This window comes from Lipotes vexillifer, unplaced genomic scaffold (assembly GCF_000442215.2).
Source record: "Lipotes vexillifer unplaced genomic scaffold, Lipotes_vexillifer_v1.1 scaffold518, whole genome shotgun sequence".
Classification (NCBI taxonomy): Eukaryota; Metazoa; Chordata; class Mammalia; order Artiodactyla; family Lipotidae; genus Lipotes; species Lipotes vexillifer.
This window is the reverse complement of record NW_006780945.1, coordinates 2860575-2883740: the sequence shown is the minus strand read 5'-3', so window position 1 is coordinate 2883740 and position 23166 is coordinate 2860575. Positions and strand designations below refer to the sequence as shown.

General features: G+C 57.9%; 1 protein-coding gene across 1 annotated transcript in view; it reads right to left on the bottom strand.

Moving 5' to 3' along the window:
- Positions 1 to 3052: 3052 nt before the first annotated feature.
- Positions 3053 to 23166, bottom strand: part of SDK2 (sidekick cell adhesion molecule 2) — a 266728-nt gene continuing 246614 nt past the window's right edge. The window contains exons 40-45 of the mRNA XM_007454389.1: positions 21138 to 21263; positions 16639 to 16803; positions 15263 to 15403; positions 14856 to 14994; positions 12372 to 12498; positions 3053 to 3406 (exon numbers count right to left, since the gene is read on the bottom strand). Coding sequence (XP_007454451.1) covers positions 3053 to 3406; positions 12372 to 12498; positions 14856 to 14994; positions 15263 to 15403; positions 16639 to 16803; positions 21138 to 21263 — 1052 coding nt within the window. The remainder of the gene's footprint in view (positions 3407 to 12371; positions 12499 to 14855; positions 14995 to 15262; positions 15404 to 16638; positions 16804 to 21137; positions 21264 to 23166) is intronic.

The following is a 23166-nucleotide window of genomic DNA, read 5'->3' as shown; positions in this document are numbered from 1 at the left end:
GGAGGGTGTGGCCAGGAGGGCAAAGGCAGCCCTGGTGTGCCAAGTGTGAGCTGCGGGGTGCAACACCAGATTTCCCGAGGGCACAGCGAGGCAAAGCCAAAGGAGCCAGCGAGCGAGTGTCCTGATGTGAACCCGCTTCAGGTGGTGTCACACAAACACGGGTCCTGGCATCACTGGCCCAAGAAACCAAAGGTCAGGGAGGCTCCCTGTGACCCGTGGGCCGTGCCCACGCACCTTTCCAAAGCAGCCAGGCGTCTGGATGGGGGTCGGGAGCCTCCGCTGCCCCAGCAGGTATGTAAACAAGAGCAAAGAGCTGTCCTCTTAGAAATCCAGAGGTCCACAGCTGGGGACCTGGGCTTCCAGATGTGGCTGGGGCAGTGGAGGCCCCATTTCAGGTGGGTGGGGATGGACTGAGGCTGGGACTTTCACCTCTGCCCGGCCCGCCTTCCCAGCTCCTCTAAGAGTTCTGCCCTTTCAGACAACAGAACCCAGCCCGCCCCACGTGTGGGAGTGACTCAGGCTGCCTGGGCCCCGCACAGGAGACGACGTCAGCCCTCCGAGGGGGCTGCGGACACACGGACGCTGTGCATTCTGTGTATATCGGCGTGTGTGTGCACGAGCCCAGGTGTGTGTGTGTGTCAGCATGGGTGTGAAGGAGCACGTGGGGAGGGGAGGGCAAGCATCTTAATGCACAAGGTGATTCACAGAAGGCAAAGGGAATTTGGCCTCGTGAAATATATACACGCGTACAGAGCGTTTCTACTGACCCCTGCTTCCTCCTCCCACATCCCTCCCTGGGCTACGCAACAAGAACCGAACCGGGAAGGGCTTTCAATGGTTCAACACACAGCAGATAGAGAAAAGGATGAGACTGTTTGGGGGGGCGGTGGTGAGGGGAGAGAGAGGTAAGGAAAGAGAAAGCAGCAGCAGCATCACATGCCCCGCAGCTGTGCATCTTCCCCTAGGGAGACGCCAGATGTGTACAGGGGCAGAACCTCAGGTCTGTGTCCTCCTTCAGGGGAGAGACTGTGCATAGAACCCCTTAGTGGAGAAGCTGCTGTTTGGACCTCGGAGCCGGGTCAGCCCGTCTACGGAGCCATCTTCCAACTTCTCCCCATCACGTTTCGGGGGGATCCCAGTGCCTGGGAGCCCAGAGCTGGGTGTGCCCTTTCCTCAGGCCCCTGGCCCTGCTTCCACCCCAGGAACCTGATTCGGGGCGGTGGGGAGGGGTATAGGCCCACTCCTTCCTTGGCTTGTTTCCCAAATCCTCCGTTGTTCTCCTTACCCCTCAAAATGGGGCATCACCTCCTCCCAGGCAGGGCAGCAGTGCCCACGCTTGGCGCCTCCAGGGAGCCCTGCGCCACTAAGGGGCCCCAAGATGCACTAAATGTGCCCCAGCCGGGCCATCCCCTCTCCCAGAGGCAGGGGCCCGTCCCCGACCCTGGGGGATGGGCTGCTTTGCAGGGCCGGTGGGCACCCAGGGCACTAGTTGGAAAGGCTCCCCCTTAAACTCCTGCCTCCGGAAGGTCTGAGTTGATGGGAAGATGCAGGCCGCCAGAAGGAGCTTTTTAAAGCTCTGTCTCCCATCAGCTATAATTGCCCCTTGGTCCCATCTGACCTGCTCCTCCCGGTCAGCCTGGCTGCGCATCTTGTAAGCTTGTGTTCAGTTTGCACGGGGCCCCTCCTCGCTCTGAGCTCTGGCAGGCTGAGCCGAGTCTGGAAGACATTAAAGGGGGTTGGGATGGTCTTTGACTTGTAAATCGGGTGCTGGGAGATCCAGCCTCAGGACCGGAGACTTGGCCCCGCCCCTCTGGGCCCCTGGACTTAGGAGGCGGGGGTCTTAGACACAGAGGGCTATGGGTTGAGAATGAGGGACACAGATCTGAAAATGAGTGTCCTGCTAGCTAGGAGGACCCAAAGGGATTCCTCTTGGAGAGGATCTCTGGACCCTTTTCCTTGCCTCTGTGTGTGTGTGTGTGTGTGTGTGTGTGTGTGTGTGTGTGTGTGTGTGAGAGAAGGTGTCTATCCAGGGAGAGGGGCGTGTCTGCCACGGCGATGCCTCACCCCCGTTTAGCCCCTCAGCCCCACAGAAGCTGAATTTCCTTGTCTCTGTAATTCCCTTTTCCCTCTCCCTTTAAGAAGGGGGTCAGGTGGTACCTGAACTGGAAGAAAAGGAAAAGTCCAAGCTTCCTCCTTCCGGTCCTAACTTCTGTCTTATGCCCAGTTATCCCAGTGATGCCGGGCCAGCGCCCCCATCTCTGTTCCCCAAGTTCACCTCTCCTAGTCTGTGCTCAGGAAAGTGAATTCAAGGAAAGGGATGGCTGGGTTCAGTGGAGGGGGACCTCTCCCCACCCCCCCAGGGGCCCGCTTCCTTGGGTTCACAACAGAGGAAGTCTGTTGGGGCAAAGGAGCTATAGCTAGGCAAATTCTCATCCTTCTGCTGGGTTCGTTTTTCTAAATAAACCAAATGCTTGGTGGGGACATTGAACAGGGAGGGGGGTAGTGGAGGGTGAGAAGCAGGGCTGCACAGGGTGGGGTGGGAGTGTGGGTGCAGGGGGGAGGGGAGCTTTGCCCCCAGGGATGCCCATCCCGGCGCAGCACCAGGCAGCAGCAGGCCCAGGGCTCCAGCACATGGCGGAAGGGAGCAGCCGGCTGGACGTCCAGAAGTTTCTTCACCACCGCCAGCCACGCCCGCCTTACAGCCCTCCAGGCTTTGCCTTCCCTCCCTCCCTCCCTCCCTCCCTCCCTCTCTCTCCAGGGGCCCAACCCACTCGTGTCCACCGCAGCCAGCCCCCCTACTCTGCTCAGCCCCCCGAAGGAGCAGCAAACCCCACAGTCTCGAAGCCACACACGTCCTCTCGTGGTTTTTCTCCATCCTTCTCAACACCGGCTTTGCTGGCCCTGGAATCTCTGGAAAAATAAACTCAGGAGGTGAAAAGTTGACTTGGTTTCTTGGTGTTTCTGTTTTCTGGCAGGCAGTGCGAGGAGGGGCGGAAGGGGAGTTTGGTGCTGTGTTTTCTTTCTTTTTCCTCTTCCTACAACGAGGATGACATCAAACAAATGATGAAAATCCTGCTATAGGAGCCCGGGAGCCAGGGGCGAGGCTGCTGGGGGGACGGTAGAGGGTGCTCTGCTGACTCGGGGGGTTCGGGGGGTTTTGGGGCGTTGGGGTCCGACTGGCCTTGGGCCGAAAGAGGCTGCCCTGCTGGGCGCTGCTACCGTTGGACAGGGCGGTGGGGTCTGGCTCGCCCGGGTCGCTCTCCGTGTAGCTGTAGGCCTGGGCCCGCGAGATCCCCTTCTGCTGCCGCCTCCACGAGTTGTAATAGGTGGGGTCACTGATGTAGTGGTTGACAAAAGAGTGGGCCTTCTGGGGGCTCGGGTCGACCTCGTACTCGCTGTCGCTTCCCTGGGAGGGCAGAGAATCGGGGTGTCAGTGGCCCCCGAGGACAGGGCTGACAGGCACAGAACACTCTGACCTGAATCTCTGCTCGGCCACTTCCGAGCCCTGAACTGTGGGCATCTCAGCCCCCTCTCTGCCAAGGGGGTATAACGCCCGCCTTCTTATGTACCTTCAGAGCTCATGATGTGTATGAAGCCTCTACCCCAGGGCTGGCACAGAGCCTGAGGACCCACCATGGGAACCGGAAGACCTGAGTGCTAACCTCTTACGAAAAATCGAAGTGAAATTCACATAACATAAGGTTAACCACTGTCAAGCATACGATTCACTGGCATTCGGTACATTCGCAGCGTTGTGCGACCATCACGTCTTCTCAGTCCACATCTTCATCATCACCCAAGGGGAAAACCTTGTACCCACGGAGCAGTCGCTCCTCTCTCCTTCCTCCCCAGCCTCCCCCTGACCCCTACCCCTGGCAAACACCAGTCCACTTTCCGTCTCCATGGACTGATCCATTCTGGATATGCATAAAAAGGGAATCACACCACAGGTGGCTTTGGTGTCTGGCTTCTTTCATTTAGCATAATGTTTTCTTTTCGACGTTGAATTCATCATGTCTTTTCACTTTCTGTATTTCTGATGCTTTGATATCTGGGGCCTTTGCTGACCCTGGGACGACTGCCCCCCACCCCCCACCCCCCACCCCCAGGACTAGCCAGTTCCCGGAGAGAGTAAAGCTGCCTTTCATACCCAGAGTCCACGCCTATACCACCTCCTCTAATGGGCTCTTACACACTGACCCGGATCCATCATTCCCTGTCCCTAATCACCCCAGGGGCAGGTACCAGACAACTAGGGGCAGCCCCTACCCGCTAGGGCCCCCTGAATTTATTCAAACTAGCCTAAGCCTGCTTGCCCCGCCATGCCTTTCCTGTGGGAACCACAATGAAGGCTCCTGCCTGCGTCCTCCGGCTCCTGACCAAACCTGGTGTCTCCCTGTGTGGTCCCACCTGGCCTGGTGTGTCCCCTCTTCTTGGGAACTGTGAATAACTATCTTTTCATTGGCGGTCATCTCCTGATCTGCTGGCCTCATCACACCCGAATAATAACAAACCTACATTTTAAAACAGAGGTTCATACGTGATATACTGAGTTCTAATCCGGACCCAGCCTCTGACTTACTGTGACTGGGGACAAAGCCGGGACCAGATCAGAAGACCTTTAGGGGCTCCTGGCACTGAACAAAGGGTGATGCTCACCCGTGTGTGATCCAAAATAAAAGCAACACTCGGTTATAAAAGCAGCAAGAGAAAAATATCAACAGAAGTTCAGAATTTTCACACGATGACCACCCTGAGGCTTTCGGGGAGAAACAGAAAAAAAATTAAATTGCCCTCAACACGGTGATACTTTGGTATCCTTGGCACGTGTTCTAAATCAGCACAGGAGTCAGTCTGGGTTGGCTCCGAACTGCGGAGCTAAAAATACCATGCACCCCTTCCCCCATCCCAAGCTCCCAGAGATGTTTTGAGAACTAGTAAGACAACAGATGGGAAGGCCCTGAGAACTCTCTGGAAGACCTGCACTGATTTTAGTGAAGAGTACACTCTCAGTGAATATGGTTCAGAAGACCACGCTCGGGTTGCCTCGTCTCTGCCCAGAGAATACGTGCTTGGAGGCAGTAGGTTAATTTTATCAAGTAAAACATACGTTGGAAAAACCCTGTAGCCCAGTGAGCCCAATACAAACGAGTCTGGAATGATCACCTGTGTTTTGCTTCACAGGTAAAGAGAACGGGGAGTTGACCTTGCCCAGAAGGTCTGAGCTGTGGGAAAGGTAATGTGCACTTGTTTTCAGGAACTCAAAGTTCTTTATGGCATCTAAACCTTCAAGAGAAATAGGTACAAATGCAAAGAACTAAAATGATACTAACTCTGGAGCGGGCTCCTTGCCAGACAGCAGGAAGCGCTGACTTGCATTCTCGCATTTAAATTTCACACCTCTGCGCTGTAGCTGCTACACTACTTGAGTGCTGATGAGAGGCTGAGGGTTTTGCTCAAGGAAATGATGAGTTGGACTCGAACGCAGATCTGCCTGATTTTCCAAAGCCCACGCATGCTCTGAACTCCCATACTCCTGCCTGGAGGTCAGGAGACAGGAAGGAGAGGCCCTCTACCCTCCCGTGGGGATTAATTGCTCCCTGGTTGATCTGCTAATTTATGTCCCCGGCCCCTCCCCTCCTCCCCCCACCCCCGCCCTTCCACAGTCCCCACCGCCCCCAGCAGACACCCCCAGGACACGATCGCCTTGGCAGGCAGAGCCGGTTGCCCAAGACAATGGAAAGTCCCTCACCCTTCTTCCCGTGATGCAGAGCGACACAACACAAGCCCTTTCTTTGCCTAGGGCCCAGCTGCCGGCCCAGGAGGGAACAAAGGGGCTGCGCAGACTGGAGGGCTCCATATGCCAGGAGCCCAGGGGAGGGGCGGAGGGGTGGGCACCTGATGCCTGGGGCTGTGGTGAGGCTGGCCCAGGGGCAGGAAAAGTCTGAGCGAGCTGTGGAGGACGAGGCTGGGGTCCCTCCGGTCCAGGAGCAGTGAGGGTCTGAGAGTATGGGGGGCGAGAGGGGCGCCCAACAGTTTTCCCTACAGGTTAGGTCTCTCTGGGAGGGCACCTACCAACTGGCCGGAATCATTGCTAGCGGTTCTAGAACTTTGGCCAGCCCCAGGCCCCAGTATTGAGGAGAAACCCCCAAATCACCGCGGGCCTGGAGTGAATGAGTCTCCGGGGTGAGAGGGGGTGGGGGCACGGTGTAAGCTTGGGCCCATCACTTAGCCTCTCTCAGCCTCAGTATCCTTGTCTGTAAAATGGGTAGATCCCGCAGTTCACAGGATGAAGTGAGCTAATGTATGAGAGAATAGTGTAAAGGTATTATTAGGGAGAAAGTGAGGGGGTGTCTGGGAGAGATGGGGCCTCGAAGCCCCCCGAGGAGGGATCAGAAGGGGCCATGGGATGGGGGAGGCTGACTCAGTGCTCGGCTGGGAAAGGAAAAGAATGTATGGCTCCTGCTTCCCCACAAAACCCCAGCCCTCAAGGATGACTAGTAGGTAGGGAATGGGCCTCCTTGGCCCTCCTGGGGGCCCAGACCAAAGCCCATTCATCCAAATCATCTCCTGTCCTCTGTTGAGCACCTACTGTGAGCCAGACGCTCTGTGGGGCAGCAGTCCCAATGGGGATGGGAAAGCCAGAGGAGGAGCTGGGAGGCTGTGCTGGGGGAGGGGTGTGGGCTACAGTCTGGCCTGCCCCTCCCCCAGCTCTCCAGTGCCAAAGGATGGGGTCTCGGCACCGTGCTCCTCTCCGCCTCCACCTCCCAGAACATCTGTTTCTTTTCTGGATGGGGGTGGGGGGTGAGAAGAGAAGAAAGAAAGCGAGAGGGGACCAGGGGCTCCCACTCCGGCTTTCAACTCTCGCCCGGCCTTCGGTAATTGAATGCAGCTTCCCAGTCACCGGCCCAGCACAAAGAGGGCCTTTCACAGGCAGTCCCTCCAGGCTGCCAGCAATCAGGTGACTGCTTCAGCTCCCCGGCCTCTTAACAGCAACTCAAAGCCACTCCATCAGCAATCACCAAGGTCTGGGGAGGAGGGAGCGCAGACAGCAGGCCTGGCGGTGGGAGTGAGCCGCGTGGGGACCAGCGGGAGGGAGGACCCCGGAGAAAGGACGGAGACAAAAGAGAGGGGGCAATGGAAAGCCTTTAGCTTTTCTGTTCCTTTCTAGAAGGAGGGACTGTTGTATCAGACTCAGCAGGCGACAGGGCGGGTGCTGTCCTGGGCTTGGGGACCGGTGTTGAGAGCCCAGGGCGGGGCAGGGTGCCCTTACCTTGTTGAATCTCAAGAATTCCAGCAGGAACGCGTTGCCCCAGGTGACAGGTCACCCTGTGCAGCTCCTTGGGAGACTGGGAGCTGGAGCCCCTCCCCAGCCTGTGGTCCAGAGGCTCCCGGCTCGGAGTCTAGCCTTAAGCCTGGACGGGAGTCTGTCACCTCAGATGCCAGCAGCCTGCAGGGGCTGCTGCCTCCCGGGGGTTAGAGGTGGGGTGGGGGTGGGAGATGCCTCCTTGAGGCACATTTTTCTCCGGGGCTCTGGGCTCCTTACCCCTGCCAGGTTACCCCTGCCAGGTGTCACGCGGGGCCCAACCTGTGTGTGGCCACTAACACCACCAGGCCTCCCAGAGGGCTCGTAGGTTAAGTGGTACCATTCTCGAACAATTCTTAGAGCCATTCCTGGCTCCTGGTAAGGTCTTCGAAAAGGTTCACTCTTCTGATGGGGTGCTCAGTAAACAGTGTATAAAATCTAATATGGCCTATATATTTCCTTTCTCTCATAGGTTCAATTTCATTATAATGAGCTTAAAGGGGCTGCCCAGACATCACAAAGAACTGAGTATCCATTAGAAGAGACTTGCCATTGGCCTGGAATTCCTTTCCCACTGAGATTTACTTGCGTGCTATAACTATGTGATTTTTCTACCCAGTGGGGGCTCTGACTTTGAAATGAAGGAGGACAGTGGCCATACTTCCTTTTTAGAAGTTCCACCAAACCAGCCTCAGCCTTTGTGGGTCCCCCTGCCTGGACCCCCCTTCTCCTGTGCCCCTCGAGGCGCAGACGCCAGCCCCCACCCCATGCCGCCTGAAGGGAGCTAGCCCCTCCCTCCTCTGCCTCCACCCACAGCCCTGTTATGGCCTCTCCCACGTTGTATCATGTGTGTTTGTTTATAAGAAACCTCGACTCGACTTTGTGTTTATTACCATATCACAGGAAAATGGCTGGGCAAATTTCCTCCAATTTTGGAGAGTGACTTTTGGGTGGTCTGACTTAGAATACCAGCCAGGTGGCATAGGCAAAATTTACTCTCCGGGGATCAGGGCGGGTTGGGGACTTCCCAAAGACAGCTAGCCTGAGGGGCTGGCTGTGTGGCTGCAGCCCTCAGGGATGTGCCCTTGCAAAAACTGACACGGGCAGGGCTAACAGGGCGTCCACCGTGAGCCCCGAGTTGAAAGTCGTGACGGTGGATGCTGTACATTCCAGACACTGATGTGCAGTCCAGCTGCTTCTCGGTAGGGGGGCGGGGGGGGCGAGTGAGCAGCCCCAGGAGCGTCAGAGCGAGGCCAGCTGCTCTGTCCCCAGTCTGTCCCCTCCAGCCCACAGGGAGCCCCTGGGAGGCAGGACTGCGTCTCCATCACCTCCTGGCCCTCACAGTGAGTGTTGAGAAGTCACGGTCTGCATGCCCCCTGTACTCGCTGCAGCGGCCCTCACAGCCACGGGCAAATGCTGACACCCAGGCCTCCTGAGCTGCTTAGGCGGGAACTTCGATCTGACCCACAGAGGCACAGAGGAGTGGCCCTGGCTGAACCAGGCATGACCCCACCTGTAGCTGCAGAATCACCGAGCATGCTTCTTGGGGTCCTCCCGGTGACACTTAGGGGCTCAGGGAGGTGGCTCTTTACCAACAGGTAATAGAAGCAATTCAACTTTTTGTTTTTTTTGGGTCACACCACACTGCTTGTGGGATCCTAGTTCCCTGACCAGGGACTGAACCAGGGCCCCAGCAGTGAAAGGGCTGAGTCCTAACCACTGGACCGCCAGGGAACTGTCACCATTTAACAATGCACAACGTACCAGTGCCCTGGGGCTGGGGGCACACGGGTGACTGATGGCTGAACCTCTCAGGGTCCTCCCGGGCCCTTTCACTTTCATATCGAGGACGCTAATGCTCTGACAGTAGCCTCCTGGATCCTATACGACCTGCCGTGACCCTAAAGCCAACTGCCTGGTTTTCAAGAACAATTCTAGAACAAATAACCCACGTGATCCTGGTTGCCTTTTCTAGGGCCCCTGTGATGAACCTGGCACTGCACAGGCCCGACTCCATCTCACCTAACGTACTCCTGTAACCGCCCCTTGGATAGACGGTCCTACTGTGCTGTGTGGGTGAGGGCTTGAAGGATATCCCCCACCCCCGTCCCAGGGTCAGTAGAGGGTGGGCTGGGATTCAAGTCCAGGGTCACACGTCAACCACAACCAAGTGCTGCGGATTTTCAAACGAGTGTCCCCCTTCAGAGCAGCCTCAGAAGCGGCTGGAGAATCACTGCGGCGATCCATTGTCCAAAGCTGCTAGGTTCTGTCTTGGGGAAAATTTTAGTGCCTGTAGCACGTTCCTCTGAGTGTCAGTCTTTATCTTTTTTTTTTTTTTTTTTTTGCGGTACGCGGGCCTCTCCCTGTTGTGGCCTCTCCCGTTGCGGAGCACAGGCTCCAGAGGCGCAGGCTCAGCGGCCATGGCTCACGGGCCCTGCCGCTCCGTGGCACGTCGGATCTTCCCGGACCGGGGCACGAACCCGCGTCCCCTGCTTTGGCAGGCGGACTCTCAACCACTGCGCCACCAGGGAAGCCCTGTCTTTATCTTTTAAAGATAGGCTGGGGTTTATTTAATTTTTAGAAAATCCAGTTGCTTATCCTCAAGACTGTTTCATCAGCTAGTTCTGAAGGTCTTTCCAGAAAGGTCTGCCATGAGGGCAACGTCACTGGCTTCACGACAGGGGTAGGACCGAGGGGCTGATCCGGGTTCTGACATCCTAAGGCCTGTGTGTAGCATCTGGCTCTACAATCTGGAAGCCTGGGTTTGCACTTTTGGACCTGAGCCGACTCACTTAAGCTCTCCCAGCCTCAGTTTCCCCATCTGTACAAAAAAGATGACACTAAGGTCTGCCTTGGAGCGTCAGTGTGAAGATACACCGTGGCGAGGCACTTGGGAGGCTGAGTGTGGCCCAACGGGTGGGGTGAGGGGTGGCTGGCTTCTGTCACCCGCGTTAACTTTGAAGAGACTCTTTGAATGTCTGAGATCTGACGCTGGTTATTCCACGAATCTTTGTTTCTGTAACCCGCTAACCATATACGGTTTTGAGTCTGTTCAACCTGACTACCTTTCCCAGTGACCCTCTCACGCTTTCAACACATACGCCCAGGGAGCCCACATGCCAGTGCCGTGCAGGACGCTGGGGACACAGCAGCGATCAGAACTGTCACGAGTCCCTGCTCTTATGCAACTTAGCTTTCAGAGTACATAAACCCAACTCAACTCAACCCAGCCCCAAATCAAATCCAGAACCATCCCAAACGCTGCAGGTGGAACTCCAGGCCTGGGCTATGGTCCTCGGTTTGGGCATTCTGGAACCAGGAAGCCTCCTTTCTCTAGGGTATGTGCTCCCCGAAGGGGTGGTTGGTTCCAGGATGCTATGGAAACAGTGTTCAAGCGATGGGCTTGTTCTGAACAAACAAGACCAATAGCTAAATGGAGGATTCCGGGTACTGTGCCGCCCTGGGGTAACTGCTGAAGCAGGGGTGCTCCTGGGATGGGAATTCTTCTCCCAGAAACCTCTTCAAGGCTGGGGGACCCTGGCATGGCCTCAGGGACCAGCTCTGTATCCCATGTGAAGGTCCTCCAGACTCTTGCAGGGACGGCCACAGAAAGCTCCGGAGACATCGGGCAGTATCGTCTGCACTCAGGTGGCTTACTCTCTGAAAGGTCGGGGCTCAGCTGATGAGGGTGGATAATAATGCCGTCTGCAGACGGTCAAGGGGGGCTGAGCAGAGCAACCCTTCCACCAGGCACCATGCCGCTCTCTCCACAGACAGGAGTGGGGCTCAAGTAGCCCTTTGTTACCACCCCACGGGCACAGGAGATCCCTTTATCTTTTTGAATTTTACCTTGGGTACCTACAAGCCAAATGCTCATCACCATCTTTGGGGAGAAGTCCCCAGTACGGATGTGGCTGCAAAGAGTTAAATACGCATAACAGGATGCCATAACCTGAATCATGTGAGTCCCCTTGTAACCCAGGCTAAGCTGGGGTCTCTGGCCCTGCCAGCTCTGAGCTGGGGTGTCGGCTCCAGCCTCCCTGGCTCTGCCAAGCCCAACAGTAACCCTGGCTGAACAAAACAGCAGTGAGCAAGAGGCCCCCGGTTCACGGGGCTGCGACTGGATCCCAGGCTTGCTGGCACATCCCGCCCGGCCAGCAGCCCCGCTCCCTGCTGGCACCTCTTCCTTCTCATCCTCTCCCAGGACCGGGCAGAAAGGTCCAGGGCGTGGGACACAGTAGCCTTTCGCTGCCCCTTCCTCGGCAACCACCAGGCTTGGCCAAGGCCGAGAGGGCTGGGGTAAGAGGCTGTCACATCACTTCGCTGGAACGCACTCAATCCCCTCTCCCTAAAGTCGGGGGCAGTGTCCCCGTATGGCCACCTAATGGCAGCCTCTCTAAAGCTCTGGACCTCCCAAAGGCACCATCCCCTTTTCAATATTAAGAGCTGGCATTTATGGAATGTAATCTCGGCAACTCCTCCCCACAACCCCATGAGCCCATTCTACAGATAGAGAGACGGAGGATCCAAGACGTTACTCAGCACACCCATGACGCCCGTGGCTCCTAGGCAGCAGAGCCAGGATCCAGCTCAGGTCTGAACCTCCAAAGCTTAAATAACGCTTTAACGGTCTACACTGCTTTCCATCCTTGGGGGGTCCAGGGCACCCAGCCCCCCATTTCTGGGGCTCATTCTGACCCCAACTAGCTAAGTTCAGTGGTTCTCTGGGCTCTGGCAAAGCAGGGCTGCTGTGCCAACCTTGCTCTCCTCGTCTTCATGCTCCTTTGCAGCCCGGAGCTACTGAGGGACAGAGCATGTGGGGTGACCCTTGCAAATCCAGAGGGCCATGCTCCTGGGAGTTCCAGAGACCCCACTAGCCCAGGGTGCAAACTCTGAGCAGAGCTTGGGAGGTGACAGCTGGCCTACACACACCTTCTGGACAGTTTCCTGGGGCCCCTTGTTTTTTCTGGCCCGTAAAGGAAAGGAGGGAAGGAAGTGATGGGCAGGTTCACACTCTGGGGTGGGCTGCCTCACCTCCCGCTCCGGGGCACCTGGCCCTCCTCACCTGAGAGTCAGAGATTTCCGAGGGCTTCTCGGTCAGGCTGCTGCTCTCGGCTGGGATGAGGTCATTGTACTTGGCGACGTCCTCGTCGGAGTAGTGGAGGCTGCCCGGGCTGGGCCTAGGAGGAGACCTAGGGAGTGGGAGCGGGGTGGGGCAGAGCTGAGACCCGGCCTCACTCACAGCAGCCTCGTGCAGCCCGGGAGGCGCAGGGGAGCCTGGAGGCCCTCAGACGCGTCCGTCCTGTGTTCCTCCTTCCCGGGTCTGCTCGTCCGGCAGGCCTGGGCCTTGCAGACGAGGGCCTTGGCGGGGAGGCCCTGCCTGGGGCTGGGAGCGCTCCAGGTCTTGAAGGCCTAGGACAAGCCTCCCAAACCAGCTCAGGGAAATGGGGGGCTCGGGGAAGGAGAACCTTGACCCTAAGGCCCCAGGCACTGGGAGCGCTTGGCAGTGAATGTTGCAAAGCAATTCTGGGCGCCACTGAGACCTCCTGAATCGGAATCTCAATCTCGGGTGAGGTCTGGACACCTGCCCTGCAGACAAACTCCCCATGTGACTCTTAAACTCACAAAGTGAGCTTCTGAGAGTTAACACAGAGGATTAGGGAAAAAAAGGAGACTCACGGCCTCCCTCCCTCCACATCTGCTCAGAGACCAGAGATAGGCTAAGCCACACCCTACTTTGAAAAATCAGCCCTAGAGAAAGTTGTGCGTTTCCCAGGGGATTGGCTCTGAGTCATCCGAACAAACAGCCAGGACAGGACGCCTCGGGCACTCTGCCTGTCGTGGGGTGCATGAGAGGGTGGGGGACAGGATGGGGGCAGGGGAGGCCGGCTGGCAGGCTCCCAGGGGCCCTGGGCAGGTGGCTGGGGTCCCCCATGACTCTGCCCTATTTGTGTCTTCTCAGGGTGGGGTACAAGGGGGCCCTGCCCAGGGCCTGATGCCCCCACGATCTGCCTACCCTGCTCCAGCAAGCGTTTATGGCACCGAGGCCCTGAACCCCAGCTGTCCCGCTTGGGCTGGAGGCGGTTTGCTGCCGAAATGCCACTCCGAGAACAATCTGGTGGCCCGGGACTGTGTCACAAGCAACGCCCCCTGCTACCTCCAACCTCTTGTACTGTATCTGCATGGATTTTATTCCAATCAACAAAGCTGCATCCTTAAACTACTACTAAGAGTAAGATGGTAGAATGAGCAGCAGCCTCACGCAGACAAGACACAGGCAGAACAGGACAGTGGCAGGAGGCAGAAAATGGGGTGCCAGGCTAATGCAGTCCTGGCGACATGCAGGCTGAGTGGGCGCTGATGTGTCACTGTGATTGGGTCAGGCCCCCGGAGCCTGGGGCTGGTTTGGGGGCCACGGGCTTCTGTGTATACACCGCGGGGTAGGGGCCGCAGTGTGTGGACACCGGGGGCGTGAGAGGCAGACGAGGCCAGGCTGTGGGTGAAACGTCCTCTTTTTCCACGTGGCAGGGCCCCAGAGCCTGGCCGGCCACTGCGGCCTCAAACGGCTCTTTCTTTGGAAAGCTGGCTTTGGCAGCGGATGAGAGGGGGCTGGCCGGCCTGCACACCCCTCCCGCTGTCCTCCCGCTGAAGACACACGTCGCTCTTCCTTCCAGGATCAGACAGAGGGAAGCTTTGTGAGCTGTGCCTGGGAGAAGCAAATCCCCCCACTCCCGCGGGCACCTCCAAGGAGCCGGGAATGTTAACAGGGCCGAGGCTGGAGAGAGGAGCCCCTGGGCCGCAGCCCCAATGGCTCCTGCGCTCCCGGGAGCCTGACACTGCCGGGTCAATCAGGTGAGGCTCACACGAGCCAGAGCAGCTGCCCCTGCCCTTGGACATAGGCAGCCTGGCCCGCTGCAGCGAGTGGGGCTAGGAGGGGCCTGGGGCTGGAGAGGTGTCAGGAGGAGACAGGAGCTGGACAGCCTAGACCTTCCCTAGTTGGCTGCTCTCAAGAGGCTGCCCTTTGAGGATGATGCTGAGCCTGTGGACTTGGGGGGCCGGTGGGAGAAAACTGTCTACAACTACAGCAGGTATGAGTAGGTACCCGGGGGAGAGGGCGTCCACACTGCGATGGCGCTCTCTTTCTGGAAGGAGGACAAGTTAAGGCGTAAGCAGTCATGGGGGGACTCCTGCCTGGCCCACCTTCGCTGGGCGCATCTCGCCTTTAGGGCCAGTAACTATCACGGCTTCAGGCCTGTACTAGAAGCGGCTGGCCCCACAGAGCAGTCGGTGGTTTGCAGAATTGTGCAAGTGCTTTGTATTCTGCTGTGTTCGGCACAAACCCTCTGTGCCCACCTCCTTGTGACCTCCTCCCGAGCCCCTGTGGAGCTGCCTGGGCCCGGCTCTGTCCTCCTCGTGACCATTCCCGGTGGATGCCGCTCCAGGACAGGGCCCTGCCTGCTCTGTGGCCCTCCCAGGAGTCCCCCAGTCCCTCGGCACAGCTGGCCCCCAAGCCTCCATCCCCCGCTCCCCCACGCAGACAGCCCACTACCTGGTATACAGGCCGTTCTTTCGGCAGAAGGAGTTCTTGACTGAGAGCCGCCGGTTGTTGAGTTCTAGGGCAGGAAAACTGCTTTCATCCAAGCTCATCATCTCCCCATGGCCCAGGGCACCAGACTTGGGATTGTTCCCTGGGAAGGGAGAGGGTGGGGATTGACATCCATCACTCACTCCAACCCTTTAGACCAGGTGGCCTCCCCGCCTCCCCCATGGCTGGGCTGCCCCCCTTCTCTTGTTATAATAGGAGATGGAGATTGTGGGTAGGAACCCTAGGCTGCCGCCACCCCTCCCCCCATCAGAGCAAGTGCATTTCCAGGAGAGGGAAGACTCCGCCCTTGCCAAAAGGGAGGGAGCCAAGTGAGAGTCCCGTCCAGCCAGCAGGGCTCGGTGCCAGCTCACCTGAGTCTGTCTTCTTGGCATACTTCTTGCTCTGGCCTCGGATGATGAGCACGAAGACCAGAAGCAGGATGAAGATGAGGCCGACGAGCGCGATGACCACCAAGAACCACCACTCCTCGTAGAAGGGGTTGGCTTTCTGGGCTGGAGCATGGAGCGGGTGTCAGGTCCAGGACCGCTCAGCTCCGTCCTGCCTCCAAACCTCCTGCTCCAGCTGGGACCCTACCACCTGCTCTCACACTTCACGGGTAGTTGGGTCTGTGCCCTCTGAATGAGGTAGAACCTAAGGTTCTACCTAAGGTTCTACCCAGTAGGGACTGTTTCATCTCAAGGGCCAGCTCTGACCAATCAGTAAAAGAGTGCTGGGATTGATTAGTGATGTCTGCTAAAGACACAGGAGGGAGGACTTGCAGCGTGTTTGCTGTCTTTCCATTCTTATTTTTCCTTGCCACCCGTGGCCCAGGGGTACCTTGACAGACAGACACCAGTGTGGTTGGAAAGGGGATTGCCTGGCCTGTGATGGGCCTGGGAGAGTTTCTCCCAAGGTTCAGTTGTGACAGAAATCTTTTTCTGGTAGCAGAAGGCATGGGGAGCTGGGAGGGTGGACATGAGTGGGTCTTCGGAAAGCCTCCTCCAGGGAGACTCCCCCTCTTCCAAAGCCCCCAGTACTGTGCTCCCTGCACCTGGCCGGTACTAATCCATGCTGCTGCCCGACGGGGGCTGGCTCTTCTGTTTCATCTTGAAGTGCTTACTTCCCATGATTTGTTTCTATCAGGGCAAGGGTGAAACTTGCCTGGTGAGTAGACATTTTGAGTTATATTCCTGCCTCGAGGGAAGAGGCCTCGGTGTTAAAAGTGGTTAGTGGTTAGATTTGGGGCCATGGGTTTCGATACTGGCGTCCTCTGTGAGCTCGGAGACGATGGGAAGAGAAAGGCAAGGAGGAAGGGGAGGGATGGAGTCCTGCCCCATCGGGGAGCTGCTTGCTCAGGCCTGTGCTTCACAGGCTGCTGGCTCTGTTTTGGGGGGAGGTTTCCACGGAAACATGCAGTTTATGGCCTGGTGCCCTTGAATCTCCTGGGTGACAAGCTCAGGGAGACTCTCATCTTGGTCCCGCTGACTCATCCTCAAGCCCACTGGGCCCCCTGCCCAGGGCTTCTGGAGTCCTTGAAAAGGAACCCAAAAGACCCCTGGCCCCCAGCTCCTTCCAGAGTCGAAGGCTGACTCAGGCCCCGGCCCAGGGCTCTCTGCTTTAGAGAACTGAAGCGGTCCCCACCCCAGTCTTCTGGGGCTGCTGTCTCTCCTCCTTCATCCCTGCCCCAGACTCCAGCACAAGGCTCTTCAGTGGGGTGCCCTCACCCATCACCCGCAGGCCACAGTACCTGGCACAGACTGGGAGGGGCTGCTGGGGGTGCCAAAGCCGTAGTCGTTGACAGCGATGACCCGGAAGTCATAGCTCACGCCTGGCTTGAGGATGTCCATGCTGAACGTGTAGGACGTCACCTCCTTGGGGATGTCTTTGATGAGGATGTCCCAGAGCCCCTCGTCTGCAGGGGCACAGAGAGGGAGGTGCCCGTGAGGAGGGGCCCTGCCTGACCCTAACTGGTGCTCTGATGCTGGGGCCTTTTGGGTCTGCCCCTTCGACACTGAATCTCCCATGCATGGCACCTAGTAGGTCCTCAGGAGACATTTTAAAAAAAGTATCTGACCTTTTAATTCTTTCTCTCTCTCTCTCTCTCTCTCTCTCTGTCTCTCTCTGTCTCTGTCTCTGTCTCTCTGTCTCTCTCTCTCTCTAGCTGTGTAGGCTGCACCGCACAGCTTGTGGGATCTTAGTTCCCTGACCAGGGATTGAATCCAGGCCCCGGCAGTGAGAGCGCTGAGTCCTAACCACTGGACCGCCAGGGAACTCCCTCTTTTTAATTAAAATGTCCGTAAAACATTAAAAAATGTATAATAAAAAAATGTGTAATAGGCAGAAACTCCTTTAACACCCAACCCAATATCACCATCCAGAGAAGGAGCCTCACCATCCCAGCACTTTGCGCAGAAGAAATCTATAGATTTTTACGGATCTATAGATCCGTAAAACATGCTGGTCAGCATGCTTTTAAGAGGCTGCCTAATATGTTATCATAGGGGTAGGCCTTCCTTTACTTAACCAGGCCCCTATTTTTCTGATCCCCCTTCCTATTCAAAACACCCACAGTAGTGGCATCAGACAAAAAGAACAGGACTTTTTAACGATCGCTGTAGGAGGGACGGGGGTTGCCTGTGAGGTTCTGGTCAAGTTGCCTGGATGTGATGGGGCTCCGTTTGGGAGCGGAGATCTGAGGAGAATGAGGGACCAGTGAGGGCTGGAGGGGACTCTGTCCGCTCTCCCCCTACACCCCCATCCTTTGAGCCCCTGACTTAACCTTCAGGCCCGTCCCCCTTTGTCTGTGGCTCTCTGGGCCTTGTCCTCTTGGGACATCATTCATTTCCACCTGCTTCAAAAGGAATGAGCGTGCTGCCCATGCAAGAGAAGAGGCCAGCAGCATCCTCCAGGGCCCAGTGGCATCCTCCGCAGATGCTCAGTGTGGGGCCCATGGGGCTGGCCTGGCTTGGGGAAGAGGGTGAGCCCTGCTTGCGTGAGTGCAGGGCTGATTCAGCAACCAAAGTGTCAAGCCACTGGGGCCCTGGACGGGACCCGTTTTCACATGGACCAGGGGTCCAGAGGTCTCAGAAGGGCCTTGGTGGGCTGAGCGCCCAGGTCTTCCATCCTGAGCAGCTGCCGCTGGCCTGGACCAGCTTCCACAGCACGTCCTTCCTTGTCTGCTTCTCAACTCCTTGGCCTAAGAGCTGTCTTTCTGGCCCGCAGGCTGCTCCCAGCTCGGTCATTCCCCGGGGTGGATGGATTTTGTTTGTTTCCTTCCCCACGCTATTTTTTACAGATCCACCCAAGTCAGGAAGCCCGGTGGAGTGGCCGTAACTCCATCATCATTTCTGAATGTTGGACCAGGAGTGTGGTGGCACCTGTGGAGGCCACCTTCCTGCCGTCCCGTCTGGGTTCCTCTGCTTGAAAGGCAGCCGTGGCGGCCCGTCTGCCTTCTGCTCTCCTTAGAAGGCTCCAGGGTCCTCATCTTCCCTCTTAATGATTTGTTTTTGGGTGCCTGCCTCATACACGTCACATCTTTTTGTTGACTGTCTCTTTTCCTCCTGCTAGGCTGTGAAATTCCTCCAGGGCAGGGATCGTGCCTAATCTGTCTTTGTAGCCCAGCACCCAGCACAGGCATACTTGAAGTGTTTTCGAATCAGTGAGCGCAAACCTTTCTTCCCTGGCCTTTCCATAGCATCATGAAACACAGGCCCCGATTTCAGTACTGCAGGCCCCGAAATACAAGTATTGGGGTGCAAATCCATTTTCCTCCTGTGACTTTGAATTGTCTCATTCACCCTTGATGACAGGCACGGTGATGATACCAATGATGATGATCAAACAGTGACACTCACTCCTTATCAAGCATCCTGGTTCCAAGGGCTTTACTGGCAGCAACGGTGAGAAGGAAGAACACTTGTACCCATGTTACAGACGAGGAAAACAAGGCTTGGAGACAGCTGAGCTCATCCTCCCAAGGTCACAGTGGCACTGCTGGTGCTTCAGCCTTGAGATGCCTGATTCGTCCCAGCACTGAACGCCCTCCCTGTGCCCAGGAAGGTGTTGACCATCGTGACCGTGTCCAGGTGGGCTCGGCCAGGACCCCGCTGCCTCCCAGAAGCTGGGGGCTCCGGCCTGCTGTCTGACTCTCCTTGTTTTCCCCCACACAGGAGCAAAGGGTGGAGCTGGGGCGACGGGGCCAGGCCAGAAGCTGCGGGAACATCATGCTGTGTCTCTGGCCTGCAGCCCTGGGAGTTGGCCCGAAAGAATCCCTCCCTGGTCTGCAGTGTCTGGCTTCTCATGTTTAGTTGGTTCTGCCCAGGAGGGAGCACAGGCGATGCAGGCAGAGCCAAGGACGTGCGTGATTCCATCCTGAAGACGATGTACAGCCGGGGGGAGAGTCACGGAATTCCTCTCGTGTTCCCGTCACCAGCTCTCGGGCGCCACCCCGAATCCCCGCCCTTCAGGGGGTCCTGGCTTCATCCTTCCTCTGACACTCAGTCCTCGACCCCCAACTGTGTGCGCCGAGTCGCGGCCCCCAAACCTGGAACACCAGGTCCCCTGCCGGGCCTCCCAGGGAACGCTGGAAAATCCACAGGGCTGAAGTCCAGGGCCAACATTCCAGAGCCTGGCGCCCCGGCAGGCCAACTTGGATGGAAGAAACAGGCACAGGCCCTGGTTGAGAGAAGCACGCGGAGGTCTCCCAGCCAAGTCAGCAGCTGGCCCTCGAGGGCCAGGGAGGGACCGTCTGGAGAGGGGAGGGAGCCAAGGCTGCGTGTATCTTCCGGCTACACGTTGGATCTGAGCTGCTGGACGTAATAGCTATTGGTTTTTGTTTGTTTGTTTGTTTGTTTAGCGGTACACGGGCCTCTCACTGCTGTGGCCTCTCCCGTTGCGGAGCACAGGCTCCGGACGCGCAGGCTCAGCGGCCATGGCTCACGGGTCAAGCCGCTCCGCGGCATGTGGGACCTTCCCGGACCGGGGCACGAACCCGTGTCCCCTGCATCGGCAGGCGGACTCTCAACCACTGCGCCACCAGGGAAGCCCTGTAATAGCTATTTGTGACTGCAGTTGTTAGCCCAAGATTAAGGCAATGACAGGGTGGTAGCGGCTTCCTGGAACCGCTGGAATGAACTATTTGCTATTGAGATGTTTAGCGCTCAGCCACCCGCGGTATTAACCACGTCGCTGGCATGTGTCAGCACCCCATTAGAAGCATTAGCTACTGAGATGCTGGCTTCCCACTCTGATTAGTATTTGCTCTTCGTGCTGGAGCAACACAGTCTTTTTGTTTGTTTCTCAACTTCAGTTACCTAATCACAGATCCACGGAATACCGAGAACAAGCCTCCAGCCTGCGCTGACTCTGGCACCTCTGATTAACTCAGAAACCTAGCAACGGAGGGAGCTGGCCGCGGCTGGGAGCTCCTGGGGGTAAGGGGAGCTCCTGGGGGTAAGGGGAGCCGGAAAAGCAGGAGCAGGTGTCACCTCGACTGTGAAACAGGAGCTCGGAGAACAGCCCCCTGCAGCGACTTATCAACCGCTCATCTCCTGATGGCTTTGGAAGTTCTTGTGATTCGATTTCAGGCTTGAGAGGAGAGACTGAGACATTATAGGAACTGCAGTGACAGCCATGATAGCGGCGACGGGCCTCAAAGAGGCAGCTGGGGCTCCGGGGGACAGCCAGCCTCCTTGTGGGGCACTCGTCAGTGGGGTCGTGTGGAGGACATGGGTGTTTAGTTGTTTGTTCAAGTCTTTTGCCCATTTTTTAATCATGTTTCTCATTTTCTTTTCTTTTTTCTTTTTTTTTTTTGCGGTATGCGGGCCTCTCACTACTTTGGCCTCTCCCGTTGCGGAGCACAGACTCTGGACGCGCAGGCTCAGCGGCCATGGCTCACGGGCCCAGCCGCTCCGCAGCATGTGGGATCTTCCCGGACCGGGGCACGAACCCGTGTCCCCTGAATCGGCAGGCGGACTCTCAACCACTGCGCCACCAGGGAAGCCCTGTTCTCTGGCTTCTTGGATGACCCCTACATGAGTCGGTCCTCACCTGGTGATAAGCGCTGTTCTCTGGGGCCTCCTGGGTTTTCCTTAACTAAGGGTGCAAGTCCCATTTCCCGCTCGTCACGGGGCCACCTCTAGCTTCACCTGGGGGAGCACAAGCCCCTTCTCACGCGACGACATCAGTGCCCCAAGTGGAGGGACTCTGTTCCCGAGGGCAAGCCGGCTCAGCCCGGGCAGGACATACCTGAAGGTCTGGCTTCTATGACGTAGCGGGTGATGGGGCCTTTGCCGGGGTCTCCGCTGGACCAGTGGATGGCAATGGCCGAGCTGTACCGCACGATGATGGGCACTCCGGGCGGTCCGGGGGCACCTGCGAACGGCACACAGTGGGTGAGAGGATGCATGGGAGCCAGAACAGGCGCCCAGGCTGACTTCCTGAGCTCCAGCAGGAGGTGCTGGACGTCAGAACCAACCTCGGCCAGGGGCTCCAGAAACCTGCACGTGCCGAGGCCCAAGGAGTACATCTTGACCAGGCCTGCTGGATCTGACTTATTCTCTGCCAGGTCACCCAGAGCCCCTGCACTCCAGGAGAGGTATATGTGACGATGCCAGAAAGGTTCCCAGCTGCATTTGCTTTAAGGCTAGGCCAGAGAGGAGGCCAGGGCTGCAGGAGGATCTGGAACCTTTGCGTCCAACAGGAAGGAGAACCTGGCCCCGCTGCTGGCTCTCCTGGGGTGACAGGAACTTCAGGGCAGCCGCCTGTTAAGTCGGCCACACGGGCTACTGACCCCAGGGGCCAGAGCAGGAGACAGACGCTCGCCTCCGTAGTGAGAGGAGTGAGCCCGCGCTATCTGCTAAGGGTCCTGTGCCCCTTCTTCCCTGGGGTGCCCTGCAGCACCGGCTCCCACTGCCCCCAGGGCCCCTGTCTGCTGTTCCCCACGACACCTGGAGCCCTGTACCCCCAGGGCCTGGCACACAGTAGGTGCTTCCTAGATGCTTATGGGACGAGGGAGTGAGCCAGGGAGTGAGGGGGTGGGCGCCTGCGGGGAAAGGAGCTGAGAGCCCAGCTTCAGACAGAAGATCCTCCAGGCCCGTGAAGGCTTGCAGCCGGACAGCAGGCCAGAGACTCACTACCAGAGTGTGGCGGCCCATTGCCCAGCCCGCGTCCAGCACCGCCCGTGACCTCAGAGGGCCTCACTGGCTTCCTTCCTGTCCCCCTTCCTCCCCTAACGAGCATCCTGCCCACAGCACAGGGCAAAGGCGGCTGAGGGATGGAGGGCGTGGGACACAGCCCGAGGGAGATGTGAAGGGCGGGGCAGGGGCCCTTGGGACCCCGAGTTCTCATTCCACACAGGACAGCACTCGGGGCTGAGAGGAGCTGTCATCTCCTCCTGGACTAGAAGCTTCCAGCATTTCCAGCACTGCCCAGCCTGGAGGGAGGACACCCAGCTGCAATCCGCCCTTGCTGACCCCTCCTCTGCCGGGTGGGCGCAGCTCAGTGCTTTCTCAGAGGCCCCTCCCCCCAGCTCTGTACCGCCCCCCTCTGGATCCCCACGCGCCTGCCCTGGGTCACTTCAAGCGTCCGGTAAGAACACGCTGTCCTCCAGGCGGCCCTCTCCTGTCCCCATGCCACCGCTCTGTCCTTCTTGTCCCTGCCGGCTAGCTTCCTGCTTTTGTCTCCCAAGGAAGCCAAGCTGGCTCAGGTGAGAGGTGCTGGGGGGAGGGGGGGAGGCTGGGGGCAGGGGGAGGGCAGAGGCGGGACAGGGGGCAGCTCCCTGGCAATCTTCCCCCTGCAGCCCTGCAGGCTTTGTTCCAACAGAGCCCAGGGGCCAGAGGGCTTTTCTGCAGAACAAGAGGCAGGGAATAGAAAGTGCCCAGGAAGAGAAAGTGAAGGGGGGCCGCCTTGAACTAGCCCCTGGGCAAACCCGTCAGGCAGGTGAGGCAGCCTCTGCAGGCCTAGCTCTCCCAGCAGCCCTCCCAGCAGCGCAGCGGCTCTCCCAGCTGAGAGAGAGGGCCGAGCTGGGGCCTCTTCCACTCCTGGCTGATGGGCGGGGAAGATGGGGGAGGAGGGATTTCAGGGGGAGTCTGGGGTGGGCTGTGTACTTTCTCCGAGGGGGAAGTTCGGAGGGGCTGGGAGGTGGATTCTGTGTTTGGGACACTCTGCGTGGGCGACAGAGACGCTGGGGAACTAAGCCTGAACCTCAAGGTGCCCTGGAGAATCCCCCCAGCCTGACAACGACCCCAAGAGGCATCGCAAAACCCAAACCAAGCCA